At 36.0% G+C, this 23,783-nt stretch overlaps 1 protein-coding gene across 1 annotated transcript; it reads left to right on the top strand.

Annotated features, from left to right (window-relative positions):
• Positions 1 to 6,558: 6,558 nt before the first annotated feature.
• LOC121026414 (zinc finger MYM-type protein 1-like) lies at positions 6,559 to 23,546 on the top strand. The gene is given in 10 exon segments (XM_040469275.1): positions 6,559 to 7,083; positions 8,948 to 9,020; positions 9,210 to 9,459; positions 15,411 to 15,579; positions 15,667 to 15,788; positions 15,790 to 15,871; positions 18,190 to 18,343; positions 19,227 to 19,364; positions 19,790 to 19,827; positions 20,567 to 23,546. Coding segments are annotated over 10 exon segments (3,423 nt in total). The 5' UTR covers positions 6,559 to 6,987; the 3' UTR covers positions 22,868 to 23,546.
• Positions 23,547 to 23,783: the final 237 nt, after the last annotated feature.

Raw genomic sequence — 23,783 nt, 5'->3', positions numbered from 1 at the left:
TCTGTCCCAAAAATAAATAAACGTTGAAAAAAAAAATTAAAAAAAAAAAAGATAGTAAAAAAGCTTACAGAACACAAGTGAATAAAACAAGTTTTTGCAAAGTGCCATGTATAAAGAAATAGCTATAATGCAAAGAAGTAAAATGTTAGAGTATAACTGCTTCTGGACTCATTCATTAGTCACTTTATTTTTTCTTGTGACCACACCACTAGTAAGTCCTCCAACTTTTTTCTTTTTTGAGATTATTTTAGCTATTCTAGGTTCTGTATACATCGCATATATGTTAGAATTATCTTGCAGGTTCCACAAAAACTGGGACTGATCTGTAGCTCAGTTTGGGGAAAACTGACCTAACAGTATTAAGTCAATCAACAAGCATGCTTTATTTCTCCATTTATTTATATCTTTCTTAATTTCTCTCAGCATTGTTTTGTTTTTCATTGTAGAGATCTTGACATATTTCATTAGATGTATTTGATGTTTTATGATGCTGTAGAAAATGGTTGTTTTAAAATATTTAATTGTTATAGTGAAAAGAAATGATTTTTGAATATTGACCTTCCTAAATTTACTTAATAATTTCAGCAGTTACTTGAAGATCCTTTTGGATCATGACCTGGGCCAAACTCAGATGCGTAACCAACTGAGGCACCCAGGCATCTTGGACTAAATTGTTTCTGACAAGAAAACAACTTTATTCTAATTTTTGTTCTCCTGTATGTTATGTCTTTATTCTTCAGCTGCTTTTAAGATTTTATTTTTAGTTTTCACCAGTGTAACTATAACATACATAGTTGTGTTTCCCTTTTGTATTTACCTCATTTGTGTATTCATAGAGCTTCTTGAATTTGTGTGGTTTGATATTTTTCTTTATCTGGGGGAAATTGTCCAGCTGGTAGTTCTTCAAATATTATATCTGTTGCATTGTCTGTTTTCTCTTTTTCTGGGACTCTGTGTACATCTGTAAATAGATATATTGTCATACTCCGCATGTTACTTACATTTTTTTGTAGTTTTACCCATTTATGCATTAGTCTGAACTACTTTCTACTATTGATATAAAATTTATTAAATTCTTAATTTCCCTATTTTCCAATTCTCAAATTTCCATTAACTCTTTTTTTTTTTTTTTTTTAATTCCAGGACTCTGCTAAACTTCTCTTTTTCTCTGTTTTCTCAAATGCGCCAAAGACCTAGCCTGATAATACCAATATTAGGCACCTGTAGGTCTGTTTTATTGTCTTTTTTCTTTTAATTGATTTTCAGTCAGTCTTATTTGGGAGTTTTCGGTTGGGGTGTACCCATACATTTTTACTGTACTGTGAACACTGTGGATGAAAAAATTTAAAGACTAACTGCACTAACTCCAGAGAGTGCTGTTTCCTGTAGGCAGGCAGACAGTTCTTACAGATTACATTAATCCTGTTGAGGCTAGTATTAGGCCTTGTTAGGGCTTATTTATTTTTGGTTTGCTTTCTTCTAGGGAGTAGTCTTTTCTCCTGGGTTGTGGTCTGTACTCCTAGCACATGATGCTCCCCTGGAGTCTCAACTGCAAGTCCAGATCTTTACCAAGTCCCCTCTACCTTTGCTGGGCTTAAATTTCAACTTTGTTCTTAGCTCTGCAAAGCTTCTATAATCTCTTTTCAGCTCTTTAGACTCCCAGTTGCTATTTTCTGTTTCATATCTACAGAGTATTGATATGCAGTTTGGAAGTCAGCTAATACGTGGAGGAGGAGGAGGATACTTGTATACAAATTGGGGGGGTTATTTCTCCTTGGTTCTCACCTCTCCCTTGTGCCTCTAGAGTTCCAACTACTTTGGTGACCCAGAACTCCCAGCTCCTTAGTTCAGTATGCCTATTTTCTGCTTGGGCTTGTTCCTCTGCCCTGGAAAGTGCCCTCAGGGGCAAAGCCTGTTAATTTTATCATTGTTTTCAGCAGGAGGGTTTATCATACTGAAGACTACTCTGTTTTGCCTAGATTTTTTTTTTTTTTTTTTTAAATAAGCAATTTCTACACTCAACCTAGAGCTTGAACTCAGGACTCTGGAGATCAAAAGAGTCACATGCTTTGCTGACTGAGCCAGCCAGGCACCCCTAGATTTATCAGCTTTTTATTTATTTATGTTTTTAATATTCATTTATTTTTAAGAGACTGAGAGAGACAGAGCGTAAGCAGGGGAGGGGCAGAGAGAGAGAGAGAGAGAGATACGAATCCAAAGCAGGCTTTAGGCTCCGAGCTGTCTGAGAGATCATGACCTGAGCTGAAGTCAGATGCTCAACCGACTGAGCCACCCAGGTACCCCTATCAGCTTTATTTTTAATTCTTACCAATCTGATAAAACTTGGAGCTGAGTTGGTTTAGAAGCTGAGTAGGATTTGAATAGGCAATAATGACTTTACAGGTAGGAGAACAGTATGAGCATAATATAGTGGGGAAGAATTAAAAGATTAAGGGTAAGCAGTTTGGAGCATCAAGCTTATATAAGCCGTATTGTACCAATTTTCCAGGAGGAAAGTGCATACATTCTCTGTGGAGGTCTGCTTGTATGTCTAGAAATAACTCCTAATAGCTTGTAATTTCTTTGCAGTCTCCTGTTTTACTTTAAAAATTAATGTGAATTTTGTTTTTTGCTTCATGTTATATTCCTCTTTGGTTTAAATTAAAATGTTTTAATTGGTTATTACCAAGTAGTATTAACCATCAGGAATATGTGCCACATTGATCCTAGTACAATTAATGCTCTTCAACTTATGCAGTTTAGCCCCAGTTGGGGCAGGTGAGAGACTATATTAAAAACAGGTTTCAGGGCACCTGGGTGGCTCAGTCAGTTAAGCACCCGACTTCAGCCCAGGTCATGATCCTGCACTTCGTGGGTTCGAGCCCTGCGTCGGGCTCTGTGCTGACAGCTTGGAGCCTGTTTTCAGATTCTGTGTCTCCCTCTCTCTCTGCCCCTCCCCTGCTTGTACTCTGTCTCCCCAAAATAAATAAACATTAAAAAAAAAAAGGTTTCAATGCTTGGCTGGCTCAGTTGGTGGAACATGTGACTTGATTTAAGGGTCATGAGTTTAAGGCCCACGTTGGGTGTAGAGATTACTTAAAAATAAAAGATTTTGGGGGGGCACCTGAGTAGTTCAATCAGTTGAGCATCTGTCTCTTGGGTTCAGCTCAGGTCATGATCTCATGGTTCTTGGATTCATGCCCCACAAACTGGGCTCTGTGCTGAGTATGGAGCCTGCTTGGGAGTCTCTCTCTTATCTGCCCTCCACTGCTTGTGCATGTGCTCGCGTGCTCTCTCTCTCTCTTTCTCTCTCTTTCAAAATAAATAAATAAAACTTTAAAAAAGTCTTTAATTAAAAAAATTTTTAAGTTTATTTATTTTAGTAATCTGTACACTTAACATGGGCTCAAACAACCCCGAGATGAAGAGTCACATGCTCTGATTGAGCCATCCAGGCACCCCAAAAATAAAATCTTTTAAAAAAGGTTTCTAGGACTTATTTTACATTAATGTGCATCTTGTTGGAAAAGGAAGCACTGGATTTATTATTCATACATGTCTTTTGCTCTTTTTGTTTTTCCAACAGTTCTATACTGTTTTCCCCTGCTTCAGAAACATGTTATAGATTAATTAATTACACTTTCAGGGTGCTTTCCATTGTTTTCATATTTGTGTGATGACTGACACATTGGAAGGGATTCCAAGATGCAAAAGCTCATAGGTGCTTTGTTTTTGTTTTTAATGTTTTATTTTTTATTTTTATTTTTATTTATTTATTAAATTTACAGCCAAATTAGTTAGCATACAGTGCAACAATGATTTCAGGAGTAGATTCCTTAATGCCCCTCACCCATTTAGCCCATCCCCCCCTCCCACACCCCCTGCAGTAACCCTCTGTTTGTTCTCCATATTTATGAGTCTCTTATATTTTGTCCCCCTCCCTGTTTTTATATATTTTTGTTTCCCTTCCCTTATGTTCATCTGTTTTGTCTCTTAAAGTCTCATACGAGTGAAGTCATATCATATTTGTCTTTCTCTGACTGACTAAATTTCACTTAGCATAATACCCTCCAGTTCCATCCACATAGTTGCAAATGGCAAGGTTTCATTCTTTTTGATTGCCGAGTAATACTCCATTGTATATATATACTACATCTTCTTTATCCATTCATCCATTGATGGACATTTGGGCTCTTTCCATACTTTGGCTATTGTTGATAGTGCTGCTATAAACATTGGGGTGCATGTGTCCCTCAGAAACAGCACACCTGTATCCTGTGGATAAATGCCTAGTAGTGCAATTGCTGGGTCATAGGGTAGTTCTATTTTTAGTTTTTTGAGGAACCTCCATACTGTTTTCCAGAGTGGCTATACCAGCTTGCATTCCCATGTTTTATTTATTTTTGAGAGAGAGAGAAACAGAGTGCGAGTGGGAGAGGGGCAGAGAGAGAGGGAGGGAGACACAGAATCTAAAGCACGCTCCAGGTTCTGAGCTATCCAGCATAGAGCTGGATGTGGGGCCCGAACTCACCAACCACGAGATCATGACCTAAACTGAAGTCAGATGCTTAACCGACTGAACCACCCAGGCGTCCTGATAGGTGCTTTGTTTTTAATTTATTTTTAGACTTCCCTATTTTCTTTCAGGTGAATGATAGTCTAATAGTTAATTTCCAGTGAGTTTTACTTTGCTGGTATGGGCTGGGCAGAGGGCATAAGAGCTTTTATTTTACTTCACAGGCCTGAAGGATTCATTTAATTCTTTGCTTTGTGATAAGGGATTTTAGTAAAAGTTACCAGAAAAGTGGGGATAAGATCTCAGATGAGAGAAGAGAGGATACAAGGAACCAGTCTGTCCTTGAAAAAGGAGCCTTGGGACTGAGCAATCAAAAGGCACTTGTGGGGGCACCTGGGTGGCTCAGTCAGCTAAGCATCTGACTCAATTTCAGATCAGGTCATGATGTCATGGTTTTCAGGTTAAGCCCTGTGTCGTGCTCTGTGCTGACAGCATGGAGCCTGCTTGGGATTCTCTCTCTTCCTCTCTCTCTGTCCCTCTCCTGCTCATGCTCTCTCTCTCTCTCTCTCTCTCTCTTTCAAAATAAATAAACATTTTTTAAAAGGCACTTTTAGTTCTTCAAAAGCTGTAAAATGGATTTTTTTTTTCAAGTTTATTTTGAGGGACAGTGCAGGCTTGAGCCAGGGAGGGCTAGAGAGAGGGGGAGAGAGAATCCCAAGCAGACTCCGCGTTGTCAGCTTGGAACCTAATGTGAGGCGTGAACTCACAAACTGTGAGATCACAACCTGAGCTGAAATGAAGAGTCCGACACTTAACCGACTGAGTCACCCAGATGCCCCTGGAATTATTTTTTAAGGCTGAATGCGCAACAGTCTTTTATATTGTGATTTTGGATTTTAGCTATCTTATCTAGTTACCAAAAAAGAAATCCATTCATGGGGGTGGAGGAAGGCAGGCATGAAATGTAATGGAAAAATAGATTCAAAACATATTTAGAAGGTGGGGCACCTGGGTGGCTCAGCGGTTAAGCATCTGACTCTTGATCTTGAGTCAGGTAACTATCTCATGGGTTATGAGATCAAGCCCTGCAGCAGGCTCTTTGCTGACCTTGTGGAACTTGCTTGGGATTCTCTCCCTCCCATCTGTCTCTGCCCCTCCCTACACTCATGCTCTCTGTCTCTCTCTCAAAATAAATAAACTTAAAGAGCAGAAGACCAGCAAAGAGATAGGAGAAATAGGTCTTGGAGTCCTAGGATTCAAGGAAAGGGAGAATTTCAAGGATGAATGAAGGGAGTAGTCGGAGAGAGGGCAATAGCTTTAAAAGTTGGATCCTTCTAGGGGCGCCTGGGTGGCACAGTCGGTTAAGCGTCCGACTTCAGCCAGGTCACGATCTCGAGGTCCGTGAGTTCGAGCCCCGCGTCAGGCTCTGGGCTGATGGCTCAGAGCCTGGAGCCTGTTTCCGATTCTGTGTCTCCCTCTCTCTCTGCCCCTCCCCCGTTCATGCTCTGTCTCTTTCTATCCCAAAAATAAATAAACGTTGAAAAAAAATTTTTTTTTTTAAAAAAAAAGTTGGATCCTTCTATACTGACAGCTCAGAACCTGGAACCTGCTTCGGATTCTTTGTCTCCCTCTTTCTCTGCCCCTCCTGTGCTCACGCTCTATGTCTCTCACTCTCAAAAATAAACATTAAAAAGAATTTAAAAGTTGGATCCTTGAATGTATTTGAATGTTTATATGTGAAGAACCAATAAGGAGGGGAAGTAGAGTTGAAAATACAGATAATAACTGGCTCTATAGGAAGGCAGTGTTGGGGGAGAGGTAGTGAGTACAGGTATTTGGATTAACCTTGGACAGAAGGCTTTACATTTTCTAAGACTATTTATTTTAATTTTTTTAACGTTTATTTATTTTTGAGACAGAGCATGAATGGGGGAGGGTCAGAGAGAGAGGGAGATACAGAATCCGAAACAGGCTCCAGGCTCTGAGCAGTCAGCACAGAGCCTGACGCGGAGCTCGAACTCACGGACTGTGAGATCATGACCTGAGCTGAAGTCATTCACTTAAACGACTGAGCCACCCAGGCGCCCCTCCTAAGACTATTTAATAAGTTAAAAGTAAACTTGTGAGTTTGGTGGTTTATGCTATAGTCAGGCCTGGGGGAATAGAAGTGGAGAAGACTAGACCCAGAAGAAAGCATAGATATGTCTACCAGAAAATAATACAGCAAAGCTATATTGGGGAATAGTGAATGAATGAAGGGAAGAAAGCCAGTGTTGGTACTGTGAAGGAACCTTGAGTCCAAGCTGTCTAAAGACCTTTTGTGTTTCCAGGAACCTACCATATTTAAAAGGACTAATTTTAAAATCAGGCTCTCCATTAATTCATATTTTATTTTAGGAACCTGGATACTATTCCCCAAGAAGAAATTCATTAGTTTGGAACTAGTGGATTCCTTTGCATCAGATACTAAGATGAAAGAATCACCGATAGATAGCGAATGTGACAAAGCAGTGGCACCACAACTGGGGCAGCTGGATGAAATTAAGACAGAACCTGACAATGCACAGGTAAGTATTCTACTTTATTTTCTTTTTTCTAGAACAGCGTTTAAGTGTACATTCCAGTTATGCAGATGCTGGCTTATGGGTTTAAAATCTTTCTTTTTCTTTCTTTTTTTGTTTTTTTAAAAATATCTTCTTTATAATTTTTTTTTAATGTTTATTTTTGAGAGAGACAGAGACAGAATGCAAGTGGGTTACGGGTAGAGAGAGAGGGAGACACAGAATCCAAAGCAAGCTCCAGGCTTTGAGCTCAGTACAGAGTCCGACATGGGGCTCAAACTCATGAGCTGTGAGATCATGACCTGAGCTAAAGTCGGACACTCAACGGACTGAGCCACCCCGGCGCCCCTATGGGTTTAAAATCTTAAATCTTGGGGCACCTGGGTGACTCAGCCAGTTAAGCTTCCAACTCTTGATTTTGGCTCAGGTTATGATCTCACTGTGAGTTTGAGCCCCACATGTTGGGATTCTCTCTCACCCTTGTTCTCTGCTCCTCTCCTCACTCTCATACATACATGTATGTGTTCTCTCTCTCTCAAAGTAAATAAACTTAAAAAAGAAAAGAGAATCTTAAATCTTTATCTTCCCTAAAGTAGTTGGTCAAATCATATAAAGTATATTGTGTCAAGTGCCATCACAACTATATGCAAGAATATGATTTGAGAGAAGAATAGATGGTTGGAATTGGGTTTTTGGATTGATACAAGGATTGCCTAGGATATTATGGGCCTAGCTAAGGGTAACACATTTTTCTTTTCATTTTTATTAACTAGAAACCATACGAGTAACTAATTGTATGTTTTTATGCTACTGACTCAATTGAAGTAGTAGAATTAGTACATTTTTAATCCTTAGAATTTTGTATTTTTTTTGTAATTATCTTACCCAAATTAGTTTCATGTTTATTCTTAAACTTTTTTAGATATATCCTAAAAAACCTATAAGTGACAAACTGATTCAAGCTGTGAGTATTCTGTAGTAGGGCCAAATTTTCCTTAGAATGTTTATATATGAACCAGCTGAAATTTCTGATGAAATAAAAAGTAAATTCAATTTTAATTTCTTTCTTTTTTTTATTAAAACTTTTTTTTTTTTTTTTACATTTGTTTATTTTTGAGAGACAGAGACAGAGCACAATGGGGGGAGGGGCAGAGAGGGAGGGAGACACAGAATCCGAAGCAGGCTCCAGGCTCTGAGCCATCAGCACAAAGCCCAATGCGGGGCTTGAACTTAAGAACTGTGAGATCATGACCTGAGCTGAAGTCGGACGCTCAACCGACTTAACCACCCAGGCGCCCCAGTTTTAATTTATTTCTAATATTCAGTTTAGAAATAGCCTAAAGTAAGTCAGTATCAAGTAAGGATATGACTCTCATTGACTTGGTGTCACTGGGGAATGTTGTCCATCTAGGAAGTATCTGTTGCTTCTTCAGTCTATGGACATTCAAACACATAAATCACATTTAGATAGCTTGTCTGCTGCTCTGAAACATCCTCCTCTGTAAGACTTACTTAGGCCAGTCCAACAACTTTTGTGTTGATGGTCTTTATGAAAACAGTTAGCTATTAATGACTGGAACAAGGATGGAAAATAGATGTCATTATTGAGTGTGTCTCCTCTGTTTGTAATAGCTCCTGAAGGGCTGTGTGAACAAAAACTATTGAAGTCACATCTAGTTATGATTACACATAATGTGATTTATTGGTGTTGTCAGTCAAAGGTCACCAAAAGGAGAGTGTTCACCTATGTACTATGGTTCAGTTTAATTATACAATTCACTGAACAGACTTAAACATAATTTATCATTTTCTATTGAATAACTGCTGGTTTTATACACAGTGTATTCATTATTTTCATCTCTTTTTTTAGGAGTATTGTCAAGCCCAGCAGCCCAAAACTCAGGAGAATGAACTGAAAATAAACACTACATTTTCAGACAGTGGTAATAGAATCACTTTATTCTAAATGTAATAGCCAATTTATTCTGCTTTTTTAGAATATGTTTGAATAGTGTGCATTGTTTGTTTTGGGTTTCACGTCCAGGAGAAGTAACCTCTAAATGAAAATGAAAGAATGCATACTTAATTTTATGTAAATACTAATTTTCTTCCTTCCTGTTTTGTGTTTATAGCTCCACAGTTGACTACAAGCATTCAGCTTTCTCTGACATCATCTGGCATGAATAAAATGCTTCCTTCAGTTTCAACCACAGCTATTCAGGTTTCCTGTTCTGGTTGTAAAAAAATTCTTCAGAAGGGGCAAACTGCTTATCAGAGGAAGGGGTCTACTCAGCTCTTCTGCTCCACGTTTTGCATCACTGAATACATTTCATCTGCCAGTTCACCAGCTCTTCCCAAGAAAACTTGTTCAAACTGCTCAAAGTATATAATTCTAAATTATGCCCACTTTTATTTCCCCTACATAGAGCTCGATCAGTCTTGGTTGTAATTACCTACATTTTCATTTTTTCTGAAGTAGTATCACCTTGATTTAGTGAAAAGAAGCTGCTTCTGCTTTCACTTCCTTTATTAGATTCTTCAGAAATAGTTTTTTTTATTGAGAGATTTGAACAAATTAAAACATAGGGAGTTCTAGTTCTCTTCAACTTTAAATAGTGTGACTTCTGAAATTTACTTTTCTTTCTAGTTGAAATTCTCTATAAGTGGGATTATTATATGCCCATTCTATTTTATCATTTAACTGTATAGGATGCACTAACACATTAATCATATAACAGTTTACTTGGATCTTCCAAGGTATAAAATTATATAATGTTTGTCTTGTAATGAAGTTATTTGATTCTTTTGCAAAATCGAATAGTCACAGGTAAACATAAATAGGTAGATATCTTTTCAAGATTTCTGTGAGCTACTGTCGGGGTCTTTATTGCTAACTTTTTTTTTTTAATTTTTACATATGTAAGGCAATTTACATGCAGAGAAAGGAAGTAGTACTAATTTCATAATGAATTAGTGGAAAATGTCCAGAACTTTGAACTCTACCCTGATATGTAGATCAGTGTGCTTTGAGACTCCTATCATAATATTCTGGTTTGTTAACGCTCATGAAATGCTATTGCTAAATTTTAAATGTTTTTGTTTCAGAATGAAGAAAACACATAGATCACCAGTTTTGTTTGTAAATACAATAAATTCCTTTCAGATGTCTTATTTTGGAATCAGATTGCCATAATTTGAATCTTGCTTTCTCCATCTATAGTTATATTTTGTAACTTACAGCAGCTGTATTAGTATCATCTGGGAACTTGTTAAATAAAACCACAGAATCTCAGGTCTCACCCAGACCCACTGAATCAGAAATGCTTTTGTCCCCAGATGATACGTATATAATGCTAAAGTTTGAAAAGCACTGAGAACTTCTGTCTTAGTATTCCCATCTGTTTAATTCAATGTACATAAGAATTATGAGCATTAAATAATAGATTTAAGTGATAGAACAATACTGGTATGTAATAAGAACTCAGTAAATGTTAATTATTACTATTACTACTCTCTTAACAAACTTACAAATCCTTTTTATTGGTTGCTTCAGCTCCTTGTTTGGCTGGCACTTTGGTGTTAACCCTTTGCTGCAAGTCTTAGACCCTGAAACTGACCTTTCTCTTGTGCTTTTTCAGCCCTTCAATACTGTGTCTTTTTTCTTTTTTGCTAAGGGCTGTAACGCACTTTTCTTCAGTCTGCTTTCTTTCTCTGCAGAAACATAAAACTGGAAGGGACCTTAGAGATCATCCAGTCCAAACATTTTCTTTTGGTTTTGAGGAAACTGAGGCCCTCAGAAGTTAAGGTATCATGTTACTATTTTGGCCCATTATACATCTTCAGCACATCTCCCAGGTAGATTGAAAAGGCTGAAACAGGAAAGATACAGTAAGTTCTCTAAGGCAGAGAAATCCAGTATGAGCAAAAACAAGAAACAAGTTTTACTTTCTTTGGAATACAGAATTTTTTTTGATGCAAAATACTATTGTATACGTTGGTGGAAAGGTGGTAGTGCTTAGGCTAGGAGAGTCCATCCATTTTTCAGAGTAACCTGTGCTTGTTTTGAAATTTTTTTTCCTTCACATTTATTAGCATCTTGCATTAATACGTAGTTCTCAAGTTTTAGCTAATTATCAGTCCTTGTTGAAGTTTCTTTTATAGCAGGGATTTAAAATCTGTTTTGAGTTATTGGAATCTTTATTCTGTTTTATGAACCAAATGAAAGTTAGCTTTGAAAATGACATTTTAAATTATGTTAGAGAAGACTTCTTTTGAAGAACTGTTGTTTCTGCACCTTAGTATCCCAGGTGGAACCAACCAGAGATCCTGAAAGCAACCAACAGAGTTCAGAATATCCCTGTGCACTAATGCTGTAATACTTATATATATAGGAAAGTTGTTCAGTCCGATGCTTAAGAGTTAGTTTAAGCTAATTGTAGGCACTTTTAAGAAAATTCATTTTTTTATTTTTTATGTATAAGGCCTTAGTAGATTAGAAACCAGCAATCTGGTATACTGGTAGCAGTAAAAACCAGTAAGCGTTTTCAGACTTCATGCTTCTGCTGATGCAGTTTCTTCTGCCTCCCTTTCTATCTGGCTAATTTCTGTCTTAAAGGTCTGCCTCCAAATCTTTACCTTTTGTCTATTCGCACACCATTCCGTCCTCTCTTCCTAACTCCCAACCACTCGGAGTAGTTGTTCCATGGTCTGTGTTTCAGTAGTGTTCATAATTCCCACAATATTAATCATAGCATTAATGTTTTAAAAAATTGATATTGCCCCAGTTAGACTGTGAACCTCTTGAGATTAGGAACCAGATCATACTCCTGTTTATATTCCTAATGCCTAAACACTAGCTGGCACACAGTGAAACCTAGAAGAATTTTTGTCAAATGAAATACAAGGATAGCACAACTCAGATACTGCATTTAGAACTGTATCTTAAACCAGTAAAATGACTGATTGGGGATCATGAAATGAACCTGTTATTTTTGGTACCATTTGTTTAAGAGGCAGAAAGATCATAATACACTAAAAATTTGTAAATATTGAAGTGTTAAAATAGTGCTGATTTCAGGAGTATTTCATCTGGATAATTATTACACTGAATAATTGATATTCTGAAGGTTCTAAGTAGCCAGATATCTTGGCAGTCCTCAAACATTCTGGTCCCTGGACCCCTTTACACTCTTAAAAATTATTGAAGAGACAGAGAGCTTTAGTTCATAGGTTATATCTACTAATATATACTGTGTTAGAAATTAAAATGGAGAAATTTTTAAGCTCATTATTTAAAAGCAGTCATTTAAAAATAATAACTCAGTGCATGTTGACATAAATAATATTTTTTAAAATTCATTTTAGAGAGAGAGGGGCAGAGAGAATCTGAAGCAGGGTCCATGCTGAGCATAGAGCCTGACGGGCTCAGTCCCACAACCCTGGGATCATGACCTGAGCCAAAATCAACATTCAGACACCCAATTGACTGAGCCCCCCAGATGCCCCTACATAAATAATATTTTTTAATGAAAACTAGCCATATATGTTTTTTAATTTGATGAGAAGAAATGTTAAGAAAAATTTAGTAAGCATGATTTTATTTTGCAAACCACTTTAATGTCTGGCTGAGTTTTCATATCTGCCTTTGTATTCAGTTCATTGGAAAATGTTTTAGCTGAAGTGTGAAAAAAAACTGATCCTACAAATATGTAATTGGAAAAGGGAAGAGTGTTTTAATAGCCTTTTAGATTTTGTGGTGCTCTTCTGTGACACTCCACCCAAGTATTGCTAAAGGTTATTTGGAATGTAGAATCTGAAACCATATCAAAATTTTTTTGTACTGTTTGGTTAAAATTCATTGGTCTTGTTAGGTTACAATCATTGGTCTGTCTGTACTTTGAATGTTTTTTTTACCCATAAATGAATGATTTTTGTTACCTGGTATAATAATTTGGAAAATAATGGTTCACTGAGTTATGCAGATCTTCTAAATGTTAACATATTTCTTTATGCAATATTTCAAAAATCACATTTGCTAAAAAAAAAAAAAAAAAAAAATCACCACCCCCAAAAATAATCCTCATCATCACTACTAATCTCATCAGGAAAGTTTAACTATTGGGAAGCAATCAAATTGGAGGTGGCAGATTTTCCAAAATTCTAATTTTCTTTTTTTTCAGCTTATTTATTTATTTTGAGAGCAAGACAGCACGAGTGGGGGAGGGGCAGAGAGACTCCCAAGCAGGCTCCACACTGTCACCATACAGTCTGATATGGGGCTCAAACTCACGAAACTGTTGAGATCATGACCTGAGCTGAAACCAAGAGTCCGATGCTTAACTGACTTGCTTAGTCAATGGCTTAACCGTACCACCCAGACACCCCCAAAATTCTAATTTTTCTTTTTTTCAATTTTTTTTTTTTAATTTATCTTGAGAGAGCGTGAAAGGGGGAAAGGCAGGGAGAGAGGGAGACACAGAATCTGAAGCAGGCTCCAGGCTCTGAGTTGTCAGCACAGAGCCTGACACAGGGCTCAAACTCACAAACCATGAGATCATGACCTGAGCTGAAGTCGGACACTTACCTGAGCCATCCAGGCACCTCTGAAAATTCTAATTTTCAATGAAAGCTCAAATTTTATCATTGGCAATGAATACTGCCAGTTTATCTTGAAGTTACAGTCTTACTTTATTCATTTTTGAGAAAATATTTACCAGATACTCACTTCTGGATAATAGTTTGTTCTTTCAAGTGAAAATATGTTCCACAAAAAAAGTAGCTACCTTAGGTTGTAACTGTTAACATTCCCACATGAGATATTCTTTGAGGCGGCCATCATACTTTAGTGTGCAGTGGAAGATCTTTATGCCTGTGTCCCATTTCATCACAGAATACTGAAAAGAGGTTGTCAAGGGTGAAGTTTAATAAAGTAAATTGATTTTTACAGTGAATGTATGGCAGTGAATAACAAATACTAGGACATTTTGGTACAAGTGCCTTAATTTGCCTAAGGCTCTGGCAAACGTTTTTATCCAGCATTTTTTTTCCCTCCCAGCTTATTAAGGTGAAATTCACATAACAAAAAGACATTGCAGTAATGTTTAGTATACTCAGGGTGTCTAATTCCAAAATATTTATGTTCTCCAAAGTAAAATGTTCTGTCTCTACCAGTCTGTCTTCTTGCTGGGGATTTATCTTTTCTGGATATTTCATATTAATGGAATCATACAACATATGACTCTTTGTGTCTGGCTTTTAGCATAAGGTTTTCAAGGTTTATCCATGTTATAGCATGTATATCAGTACTTCGTTCTTTTTTTACAGCTGAATAATATTCCACTGTATGGATATATCACAATTTGTTCATCCATTCATTCATTGGTGAACATTTGGGCTGTTTCCATCTTTTAGCTTTTTTTTTTTTTTTTTTTACATAAACTCCAGGCCCAACGTGGGGCTTGAACCCACAATCCAGAGATCACATGCTCTACTGATGGAGCCAGCGTGGCACCATCTTTTACCTATTTGAAATAGTGCTGTTAGAAACATGCATGTGTCTATCCTTTTTTGAATACTCCTTCACTTCTTTGGGGTGCATATCTAGGAGTGGAATTGCAGTGGCCCATTGTTGATTTTACACCATCACTTGAAATGTTAACACAACGAGAAAGACAAATAACATTTTAATATGAAAATAGTTTTGATTTGTGAACCCCTTGAAAGTCTCTGGAGGATCTCTGGAATTTTGTAGACTGTACTTTGATATATTTTGTAGATTCCAAATTTGGTGAGGAATGAATATGTGATTTCTCATCATCATTTTGTTATGACTAGCACTAACTAATACAGACTAGGTAGTCCTCAAAACTACGCTCTCAGATGTGCTTTGTAGTCCCTACTTTAGGGGCACCTGGGTGGCTCAGTTAAGCATCTAACTTGGGCTCAGGTCATGATCTCATGGTTCGTGAGTTCAAGCCCCGCTTCCGGCTCTGCGCTGACAGCTCAGAGCCTGGAGCCTGCTTCAGATTCTGTCTCTCCCTCTCTCTCTCTGCCCCTCTGCAGCTCATGCTCTCGCTCTCTCTCTCAAAAAAAAAAAAAATACTACAAAAAAATTTATAGTCCCTACTTTATAGATGAGGGAATTAACATTTGAGAGTATAAATGACTTATCCATCACTACTGAATGTAAGTCCTAGAACTAAATACCAAAGGTTTTCTTATTTCAAGGCTATTACTGCTGCTGCACACTCAAGTAGGTGGAACGGGAGAGGGTTACTTGAGAGTGTGCTTTAACTTATAAAAGTGTTTAATAGTGCCCTTGTTTTTATTTTCAGAGACATTTTAAATCTAAAGGATGTGATCAGTGTCCAGCTGGATGACTCTAGCAAAAATTTTTGCAGCCAGTCTTGTCTTTCATCATATGAAGAAAAAAGAAAAGCATTTGTTGCCATATGTACTAATAACATTTTAACCAAGTGCAGCATGTGTCAGAAGACTACTGTTGTAAGTTGCAATTTTTTTTTAAACTTTAGGGATTCTGATTATTTTGCTTAAATATTAGCATTTTTAGTGAATTCTTTTAAATCCTAGATTCAGTATGAAGTAAAATATCAGAATGTGAAACACTGTCTTTGTAGTAATGCCTGTTCTTCACTCTCACTTGAACAGCCTCCTGTGATCTGTTGTGAGAACTGTAGAGCTTACGATCACACTGTCTAGTCTGTTGCATATACTTCCAATGAAAGGCCAGTCCCATTACTTTATTAGTTCAAAGGGTATGACAGCATATAAGCAGGTAAAAATAAAGACCTGTTGCATAAGGACCACTCCACTGGAATTTGCATGGGACTAAATGAAAAATCCAAGATTGAGTTCCTTCCATTAGTTTGCTTGTGAGTGGTTCCACTTCAGGAAAATGTGGGGATTAGATTTTAGTACCATTGGGAATAGTTTCAGTTGGCAACACATTGAAGGAGATGAAATGAAAGACTTCTGACAGTTCCTCTTACATAGCAATTCATGATAAATGCTGTATGGAGATTTTCCTAAAATATCTCAGGATGATCATCTGCCTTGAAAAAAAGCCACACAGATAGAAGCTTGTTTATAAACTGAGATTAGAGATAGCAAAAATAACAATAGCCTACTGGTCAGTAAGACTCAACCACAAAGGTGTTTTTAATTCTGTTTTCCTAAACCCTAAGCAAGGTTAAAATGAATCAAGAATGTCACAGGTTTATCTGAATCTGTGAGAAATAATCTTCTATTTCTTTGGTGGTTGGTTCTGAGAGCAGAGAAGCTCGTTCTACTTTGGTGGACTAAATGAGATTAACACAATTAGTGGTTTGAGCCCCTGTCATGAGGTGGGACTGTTGTCTTGCTTATTCAGATGATGCTTTGAGACCCAACTCCCTATCTATGTAAATTCTTCCTTAAAAATAAGCAATTGAAGATGGGATTCTCAGCAAGTCTGAACAATTCAAATAGGTCATTTATGAGCCACCTTTTATCTATGGCAGAATGTCCACACCATGAAAGTATCTTGCCTTTGGACCAGAAATGGGAGAATGGAAGGCATGGGAGCCTTCTGAAGGCAAGAAATGTCATTCCATCTTTTCATTCTTTATCAGTCACACTCAATAAATAGGCTTTGTCCTGTTTTTAAGAGCCTGTTTTGAGTACCTAGTTACTCAGCCTATGTGATGGGGTAGGGCTGATTTGGGTAAAGGAGTTTAAAAAGCACCATTTAACACTACACCCTGCATATAAGATATTATTGTAATAGTGATAATGGAGAAAATCCATATTGTTAGTTAAGTGTAATACAGAATTAGACAAGCAAAAATAATATAAAAACGGGGACAAAACATAAGAGACTCTTAAATACAGATAACAAACTGAGGGTTGCTGGGGGGGTTGTGGGTGGGGGGATGGGCTTAATGGGTAAGGGAGCATTAAAGAAGACACTTGTTGGGATGAGTGCTAGGTGTTACACATACGGGGTGAATCACTGGAGTCTACTCATGAAATCATTATTGCACTATATGCTAACTAACCTGGATGTAAATTAAAAAAAAAAAAGATTTAGACAATTGTTCAAATCTATGAATCTAAAAATGGGGTGACTTTTTTTTAAGTGGATTGTTTTATATAAATATACTTTGACCACATTGTTTTCCCCCCACATCTTCTTAATAGAGTAAATTAATTATTACTTTTCCCATATGAATAATTAACTAACTACAGATGATACATAGTACTATTATTACTTGATGTTAAATATTGATGAATTGTTAGGGGTGTCTCAGTATAAAAAGTCATACTAATAAAGGGTAAAAGAATTTTCAAAGTTAGACTCTGTTTTTTGTTTCATTATTCCTTTGCCAATATCCTGTTCTTTCACAGAAGAAAACCTATATATTTTCAATTGTCTTTGCACTTTATGTCCCCCAAAGCAGTTCTTTTTCACCATTGCCATAGTCCAGGAATGAGGATTCCTCTCTCAGTAGAAACAATAGATGGTGAACCTCAGTTTATATCCTTTACCTTTGTACACTTACTGAATGCACTGTATTCTATACATCTTACTGCTTATGTGCTGCCTTCTCATAATATGCTTGCAATTTTTACTATGAAGTTAGCCTAGAAAAACAGTAATTCTCACAGCATGTTATAACTTAATAAAGCACCCTTTTCTGGCTCCTCCTTAGCACAAATAAAAGGCTTCCCTGAGTTTATATCCAAAGTGGAATTGAGAAAAGAGATATAATTTTAAGGCTTTTATTTATGTATCCCGTTGGCTTTGATTGCCTGGATTGAGGAACATTTTCTGTGACCTCCTTCTTCATTGCTTGCGTATATATTACTGCTGCAACTAATATATATCTGAGACATAACACAAATAGTTATATTTTGGATTGATCTATTTCCCTCATTTTAGTCATTGTAATCCGTAGTGCCTTTTTTTCCTGGCTTTTAGGAAAGTGTAAAACAGGGCTTCATCATCATTACTTATTATATTTCAGCTAATAGCAGTAATGGTGGATATGCTTTGCTTGTTAACAATATATATCATATACCGGGAATATGAATATTACTTTAATCTCTAAACAGAAACCAGCCAAAACACTTACATCTGTTCTTTGCAAATCATTGAAGCCCTCAGATGAAATGATTGAGACCACCAATGACTTGGGGAAGACAGACCTTTTCTGTTCTATTAATTGTTTCTCTGCTTACAATAAAGCTAAGATGGAATCTTCTACAGGTAATGTTTATTTAGCAGTTATCAGAGAATTAGAAACTATTGAAGAATATTACTGCTTTCCTTTAATTTATAACCTTGATTTATCTCAAGGTTAAGTTTTTGACTTAAAAATCAAAACAATGCAAAACTTGTTGCAAAAAAAAGTTTCCAGTAGTTTTATGTAAAAGAAAATCTACTTCACCACCAGAGACTTAATATTTATTTATGAAAATCGTTGTATTAGAATATAGAATTTTGTACTCAACCCTGCTTTGTAAAAGCAAGGCTAGTAGTTAGTTACATTTTTTACAGGAAGTAGAGCTAGTTGGAAATAGTTTGAAGTTCACTAGTAGAAAAGCACTAAGTAACCCAGAGCCAACTTTGTATTCCATCAGAGAGCCTCCTATAGAACCATTGGTGCTATTTACATAGATAATAAAGTGAATGATTTTCCTGGGGCTTATACATCATGTAAACTGGCTTATGATGGAAATCTCTGCACTGTTAGCTTAGAAACCAGTCTAGCTCCATTCATGTTGAGGGTTAAGAATCTTGGAGGTGTTAGAAATGATACCCATTAGGAGATTCTATAGGAATCTCTTTTCTCTTCTTTGTGGGTAATTTCATGTAAAGATTTGCTTGAAATTTCAAGCAAATGGTGTATAAAGAACTAAGAAATTGTATGCAAAGATAAAATATACAAAATAATAGAAAATGTAAATTATCAGTTTAAGGTTATTAATGTGTTATCCTAAAGAACCTACCTATTCCTTAGCCTTACTTCATATCCAGCAATACCTTAAGCTATTAGATATTTCCATTGTTTGTTGAAATAACTTGTTATTAAATAATGCTTTCTGATTGATTCTGCCTGGTTTTTGAGAAATCTTCTTATTTTTATCAGTAAATGTTTCCATGGTACATGATGCTTCAACGGGACTCTTTTCTCCAAAGAAAGATACAACTCCAATTATAAGCAATATAGTGTCACTGGCAGATACTCATGTCTCCCTACCCATCATGAACTCTGATGTCTCACAAGGTAAAATTGATAATAAAGATATTTGACATATACACTGTTTTCCCATCCTTGATGAATCTATCTATTCTAAGTTTGTTTGTTGTTGTTGTTTTAAGTTTTTTTAATGTTTGTTTATTTTTGAGAGAGAGAGACAGAGTGAGAGCACGAGCAGGGGAGGGACAGAGAAAGATGGAGACACAGATTCCAAAGCAGGCTCCAGGCTCTGAGCTGTCAGCACAGAGCCCAATGCAGGGTTCAAACCCACGAGCCGTGAGATCATTACCTGAGCCAAAGTTAGACGCTTAACCAACTGAGCCATCCAGGCGCCCCTATTCTAAGTTTGTTTTTGTTGTCTGATACGAAATAAGCAATTGTGGTTTATGATGCTATTTTGTAGATTATAGTATAAGATCTTGAATTGATGATACTCTATTTTATTTTAGCAGATACAGTTTCTTCAGTAACAGCAAATGTCATTGTAGATGTAAGTTTTGTTCCTAATATTTTTTGATGCTGTATTTTCTTTAAGTATATTTGTGTGTATATATACACAATTCATATATATACATATATATGACCACATTCATTCCTGTTTTCATCCTAGAACTCAAAAAAGTTGAGCAATAAACATCTTTTGGTATTCATATTCAATTTCCCAAGTCTCAGGTCTGACTTGAAATTATTAAGAATATTTAAACATAAGTATTATTAGTCATAGTTTTTCCTTTGGGTTCTTTATTACCTTTTTCAATACTATAGTCCTATGAGCAATAAAAATTATTTTTATTACAATTACATACCAAAAGATTATTTGAACATTTTTTTTTTTTAATTTTGAGGGAGAGAGAGAGCATGCATAAGCAAGCAGGGGAGGGGCAGACTGTGAGGGAGAGGGAATCCCAAGCAGGCTCTATGCTGAAGAGGGGCTCAACAGGGGGCTCCAGCTCACGAACCATGAGATCATGACCTGAGCCAAAACCAAGAGTCAGACACTTAACCAACTGAGCCACCCACGCACCCCAAGATTCTTTGAACATTTAGTGTTGAATCTAGATCACAACTTTACATTATAAATAATTGTTAGTGTTTCCCCCTAGTGGAGCTCATGTTGCAACGTACCTATTCATTTTCTTGTGTTATTAGAATAGATATGTTTGATATTTTAATCATTTGATAACTATTCAAACAAATGTTTTTGTTTTTTTCTCCCAAACATTTCTAAGAGTTTACCCAGTGAATCAAGTACTGGTGTTGCTAATAATAGTGTTGAACAGCCAAGCCTTTCACCATCTTCATCAATATCCAGTCAGAATGCAGTTGGCTCCAGTGTAGAAGTACAGAAAGATCAAGTGTCAAACCAAGATGCTACATACAATATGAAATCTGTGAAAATAAGTGATGGACTATGTCATCCAAAATTTACATCCAAAGTACTAAAAGTTAAAGATAAATCACGAAGTATTAAGAAATCTTGGTGTTCAAATTTCCAGCATTTGAAAAGCAGTATTAAAAAGGATGTGACATTCTGTTACTCATGCCAGTTGTTCTGCCAAAAAAATTTTAGTTGTGGAGGAGAATCATTAGCAGCCCAAGGAATTTCTAATTGGAAAAAGACTCTGGAAAAATTCAGAAAGCATGAAAAAAGTGAAATGCATTTGAAGTCATTGCAGTTTTGGAGGGAATCCCAGTTTTGTGATGAAGCTGTCAATGATAATTTATCTATTCATTCAAAACAGATGGAAGGAAATAAAAAGTACCTAAAGCTTATAATTGAAAATATTTTATTTCTTGGGAAGCAGAGTTTATCATTAAGGGGAAATGATCAGTCGATTTCAACTGTGAATAAAGGCAATTTTTTAGAATTGTTAGAAATCAGAGCAAAAGATAAAGGAGAGGAAGTATTCCGACTTCTGAATTCACAAGTTGACTTCTATAATAGTACACAAATTCAAAATGATATTATTGAAATAATAAAGACTGAAATACTGCAAGATATTGTGAATGAAATCAATGTCTCCCCAGCTTTTTCAATAATATGTGATGAGACAACTGATAGTGCCACCAAAGAACAGCTTTCCATTTGTGTAAGATACCCACAAAAAATGTCAAAGGCTGTCTTAATAAAAGAAAGATTCTTGGGTTTCATAGATGTTGAAGAGATGACTGGGACTAACTTACATAGAACTATCAAAACTTACCTGCAGCAAATTGGAGTTGATTTGAGTAAAATATGCGGCCAGGCCTATGATAGTACCATGAATTTGAGGGGAAAATTTAATAAAGTTGCAGCAGAATTCAAGAAAGAAGAGCCAAGAGCTTTGTACATACATTGTTATGCCCATTTTTTGGATTTAGCAGTAATTAGGTTTTGTAAAGAAGTAAAAGAACTCCGAATTACTCTAAATACTCTCAGCTCTTTGTTCAACACTATTCATATGTCTGGGGAAATGTCTGCACATTTTCAAAATACTTGTAAACTAACTCAAAACAAAACATGCAAGAAACATACATCACAATCATGTTGGACAGCCCATGATCGTATGTTACTATCAGTGATCGAGGGTCTTCCAGAGATTATTGAAACACTGGAATTTGTAGCAAGCCATTCTTCAAATACAAGTTTGGCTGATGAATTGAGTGATTTGTTAACATTGGTTTCCAAATTTGAATTTATCTTTTGTTTGAAATTTCTTTATCGAGTGTTAAGTGTTACAGGAATTCTTTCCAAAGAGCTTCAGAGTGAAACCATAGATATTTTTTCATTGTCTTCAAAAATAGAAGCAATTTTGGAATGTTTATCATCTGAAAGAAATGACGTCTATTTCAAAACTATCTGGGATGGAACAGAGGAAATATGTCAAAAAATAACCAGTAAAAGTTTTGAAGTTGAAAGACCTTCTTTTCAGAAAAGAAGAAAAATTCAGAAAACAATAGATCTTGGCAATTCAGATAGTACTTTTTTTCCTACCTCAACAGAAGAACAATATAAAATTAATATTTATTACCAAGGATTGGACACTATATTAAATAATTTAAAATTATGTTTTTCAGAGTTTGATTATTGCAAAATGAAGCAAATTTCAGAACTACTATTTAAATGGAATGAACCGTTAAATGAAGCAACAGCCAAACATGTCCAAGAATTTTATAAACTTGATTCAGACATCATCCCAGAACTTAGATTTTATCGGCAATATGCAAAGCTTAACTTTGTCATAGATTATGATTGTATCAACTTCATCAACCTTGGCTATTTGTTTATCCAGCATGGTCTTCACAATAATATTCCTTGCATATCAAAGCTGTTATATATTGCTTTGTCTTGGCCAGTTACTTCAAGTGCCGAAAACTCATTTTCTACACTGCCTCGTCTTAAAACATATTTATGTCATACCATGGGACAAGAGAAGCTTAGTGGCCTAGCCCTAATGGCTATTGAGCAGGAATTGGTAAATAAACTGATGGAACCTGAAAGACTCAGTGGGATTGTGGAAAAGTTTATCCATCCAATGAAAGAGATGTAACACTTGCTAATTTGAGTTTTACCTAAAAGAATTTTGTATTTCTGCTGGAATGTTTGTTTTTATTTCAAAATTTTATCTCCTAAGAAAATTTTTTTTTCACCAGAACATGTAACATTCACTTGATTCAAAATTCAAAAACCAGAATGATGTACAGTGAAAAGTCTCCTTCCCTTTTTTTAGTACCCAGTTCTCCCTGTAGTGTTGTCTGTTTCTCAGATATCTTTCTGGAGATATTTTTCATAGATCATTCTCTGCAGTGCACACTGTTCTTCAACTTGTCTTTTCCACTTAACATATTTTTGAGATTGTCCCATATCAGTACTTAAAGGTTTTCTTGATTTTTTTTCATAACTGCATAAATTTTCATTGTATGGATGTACCATAATATATTTTAATAGTCCCTAATGACAAACATTTTAATTCTTCACAATATTTTGCCATTATACGTAATGCTGCATTTAATAACGTTATACATAGGTCATATTGCACATGAGTGAGTTAACTCGAAGATAAAATTTTAAATTGGAATTACTAGGCCAGAAAATTTATACATTTTTATTCTTGATAGATAACTGGCAAATTGATTTCTATAAGAATTATGCCATGCATGATGCCACATCACCAACCATGTATGAGATTGCCTATTTCCTTCAATCTGTATAAACATTGTTCCCAAACATTTTGGTTCTTGCCAGTCTGTTATTAATCCCAGTGGAACTTTGCATTTTCACTTAAGAAGAAGGTTGGGTATCTACTTGACCCATTTATATTTCCTTTTCCTGTGAACTGTCCTGTTTAAATATGGCTGTGGTTTTGGTTGACACAAATAGCTAAATGATACAATATAAATTCTTAATCTACTTTATGAAAATATTACTATTTCTTAAATAATCAGAAAGGATCCTTTTTCTCATTA

The sequence above is a fragment of the Herpailurus yagouaroundi genome, unplaced genomic scaffold (assembly GCF_014898765.1).
Source record: "Herpailurus yagouaroundi ecotype Mexico unplaced genomic scaffold, PumYag 97042, whole genome shotgun sequence".
NCBI lineage: Eukaryota > Metazoa > Chordata > Mammalia > Carnivora > Felidae > Herpailurus > Herpailurus yagouaroundi.
The sequence above is the reverse complement of the archived record's forward strand: the minus strand, read 5'-3'. Positions and strand labels throughout refer to the sequence as shown.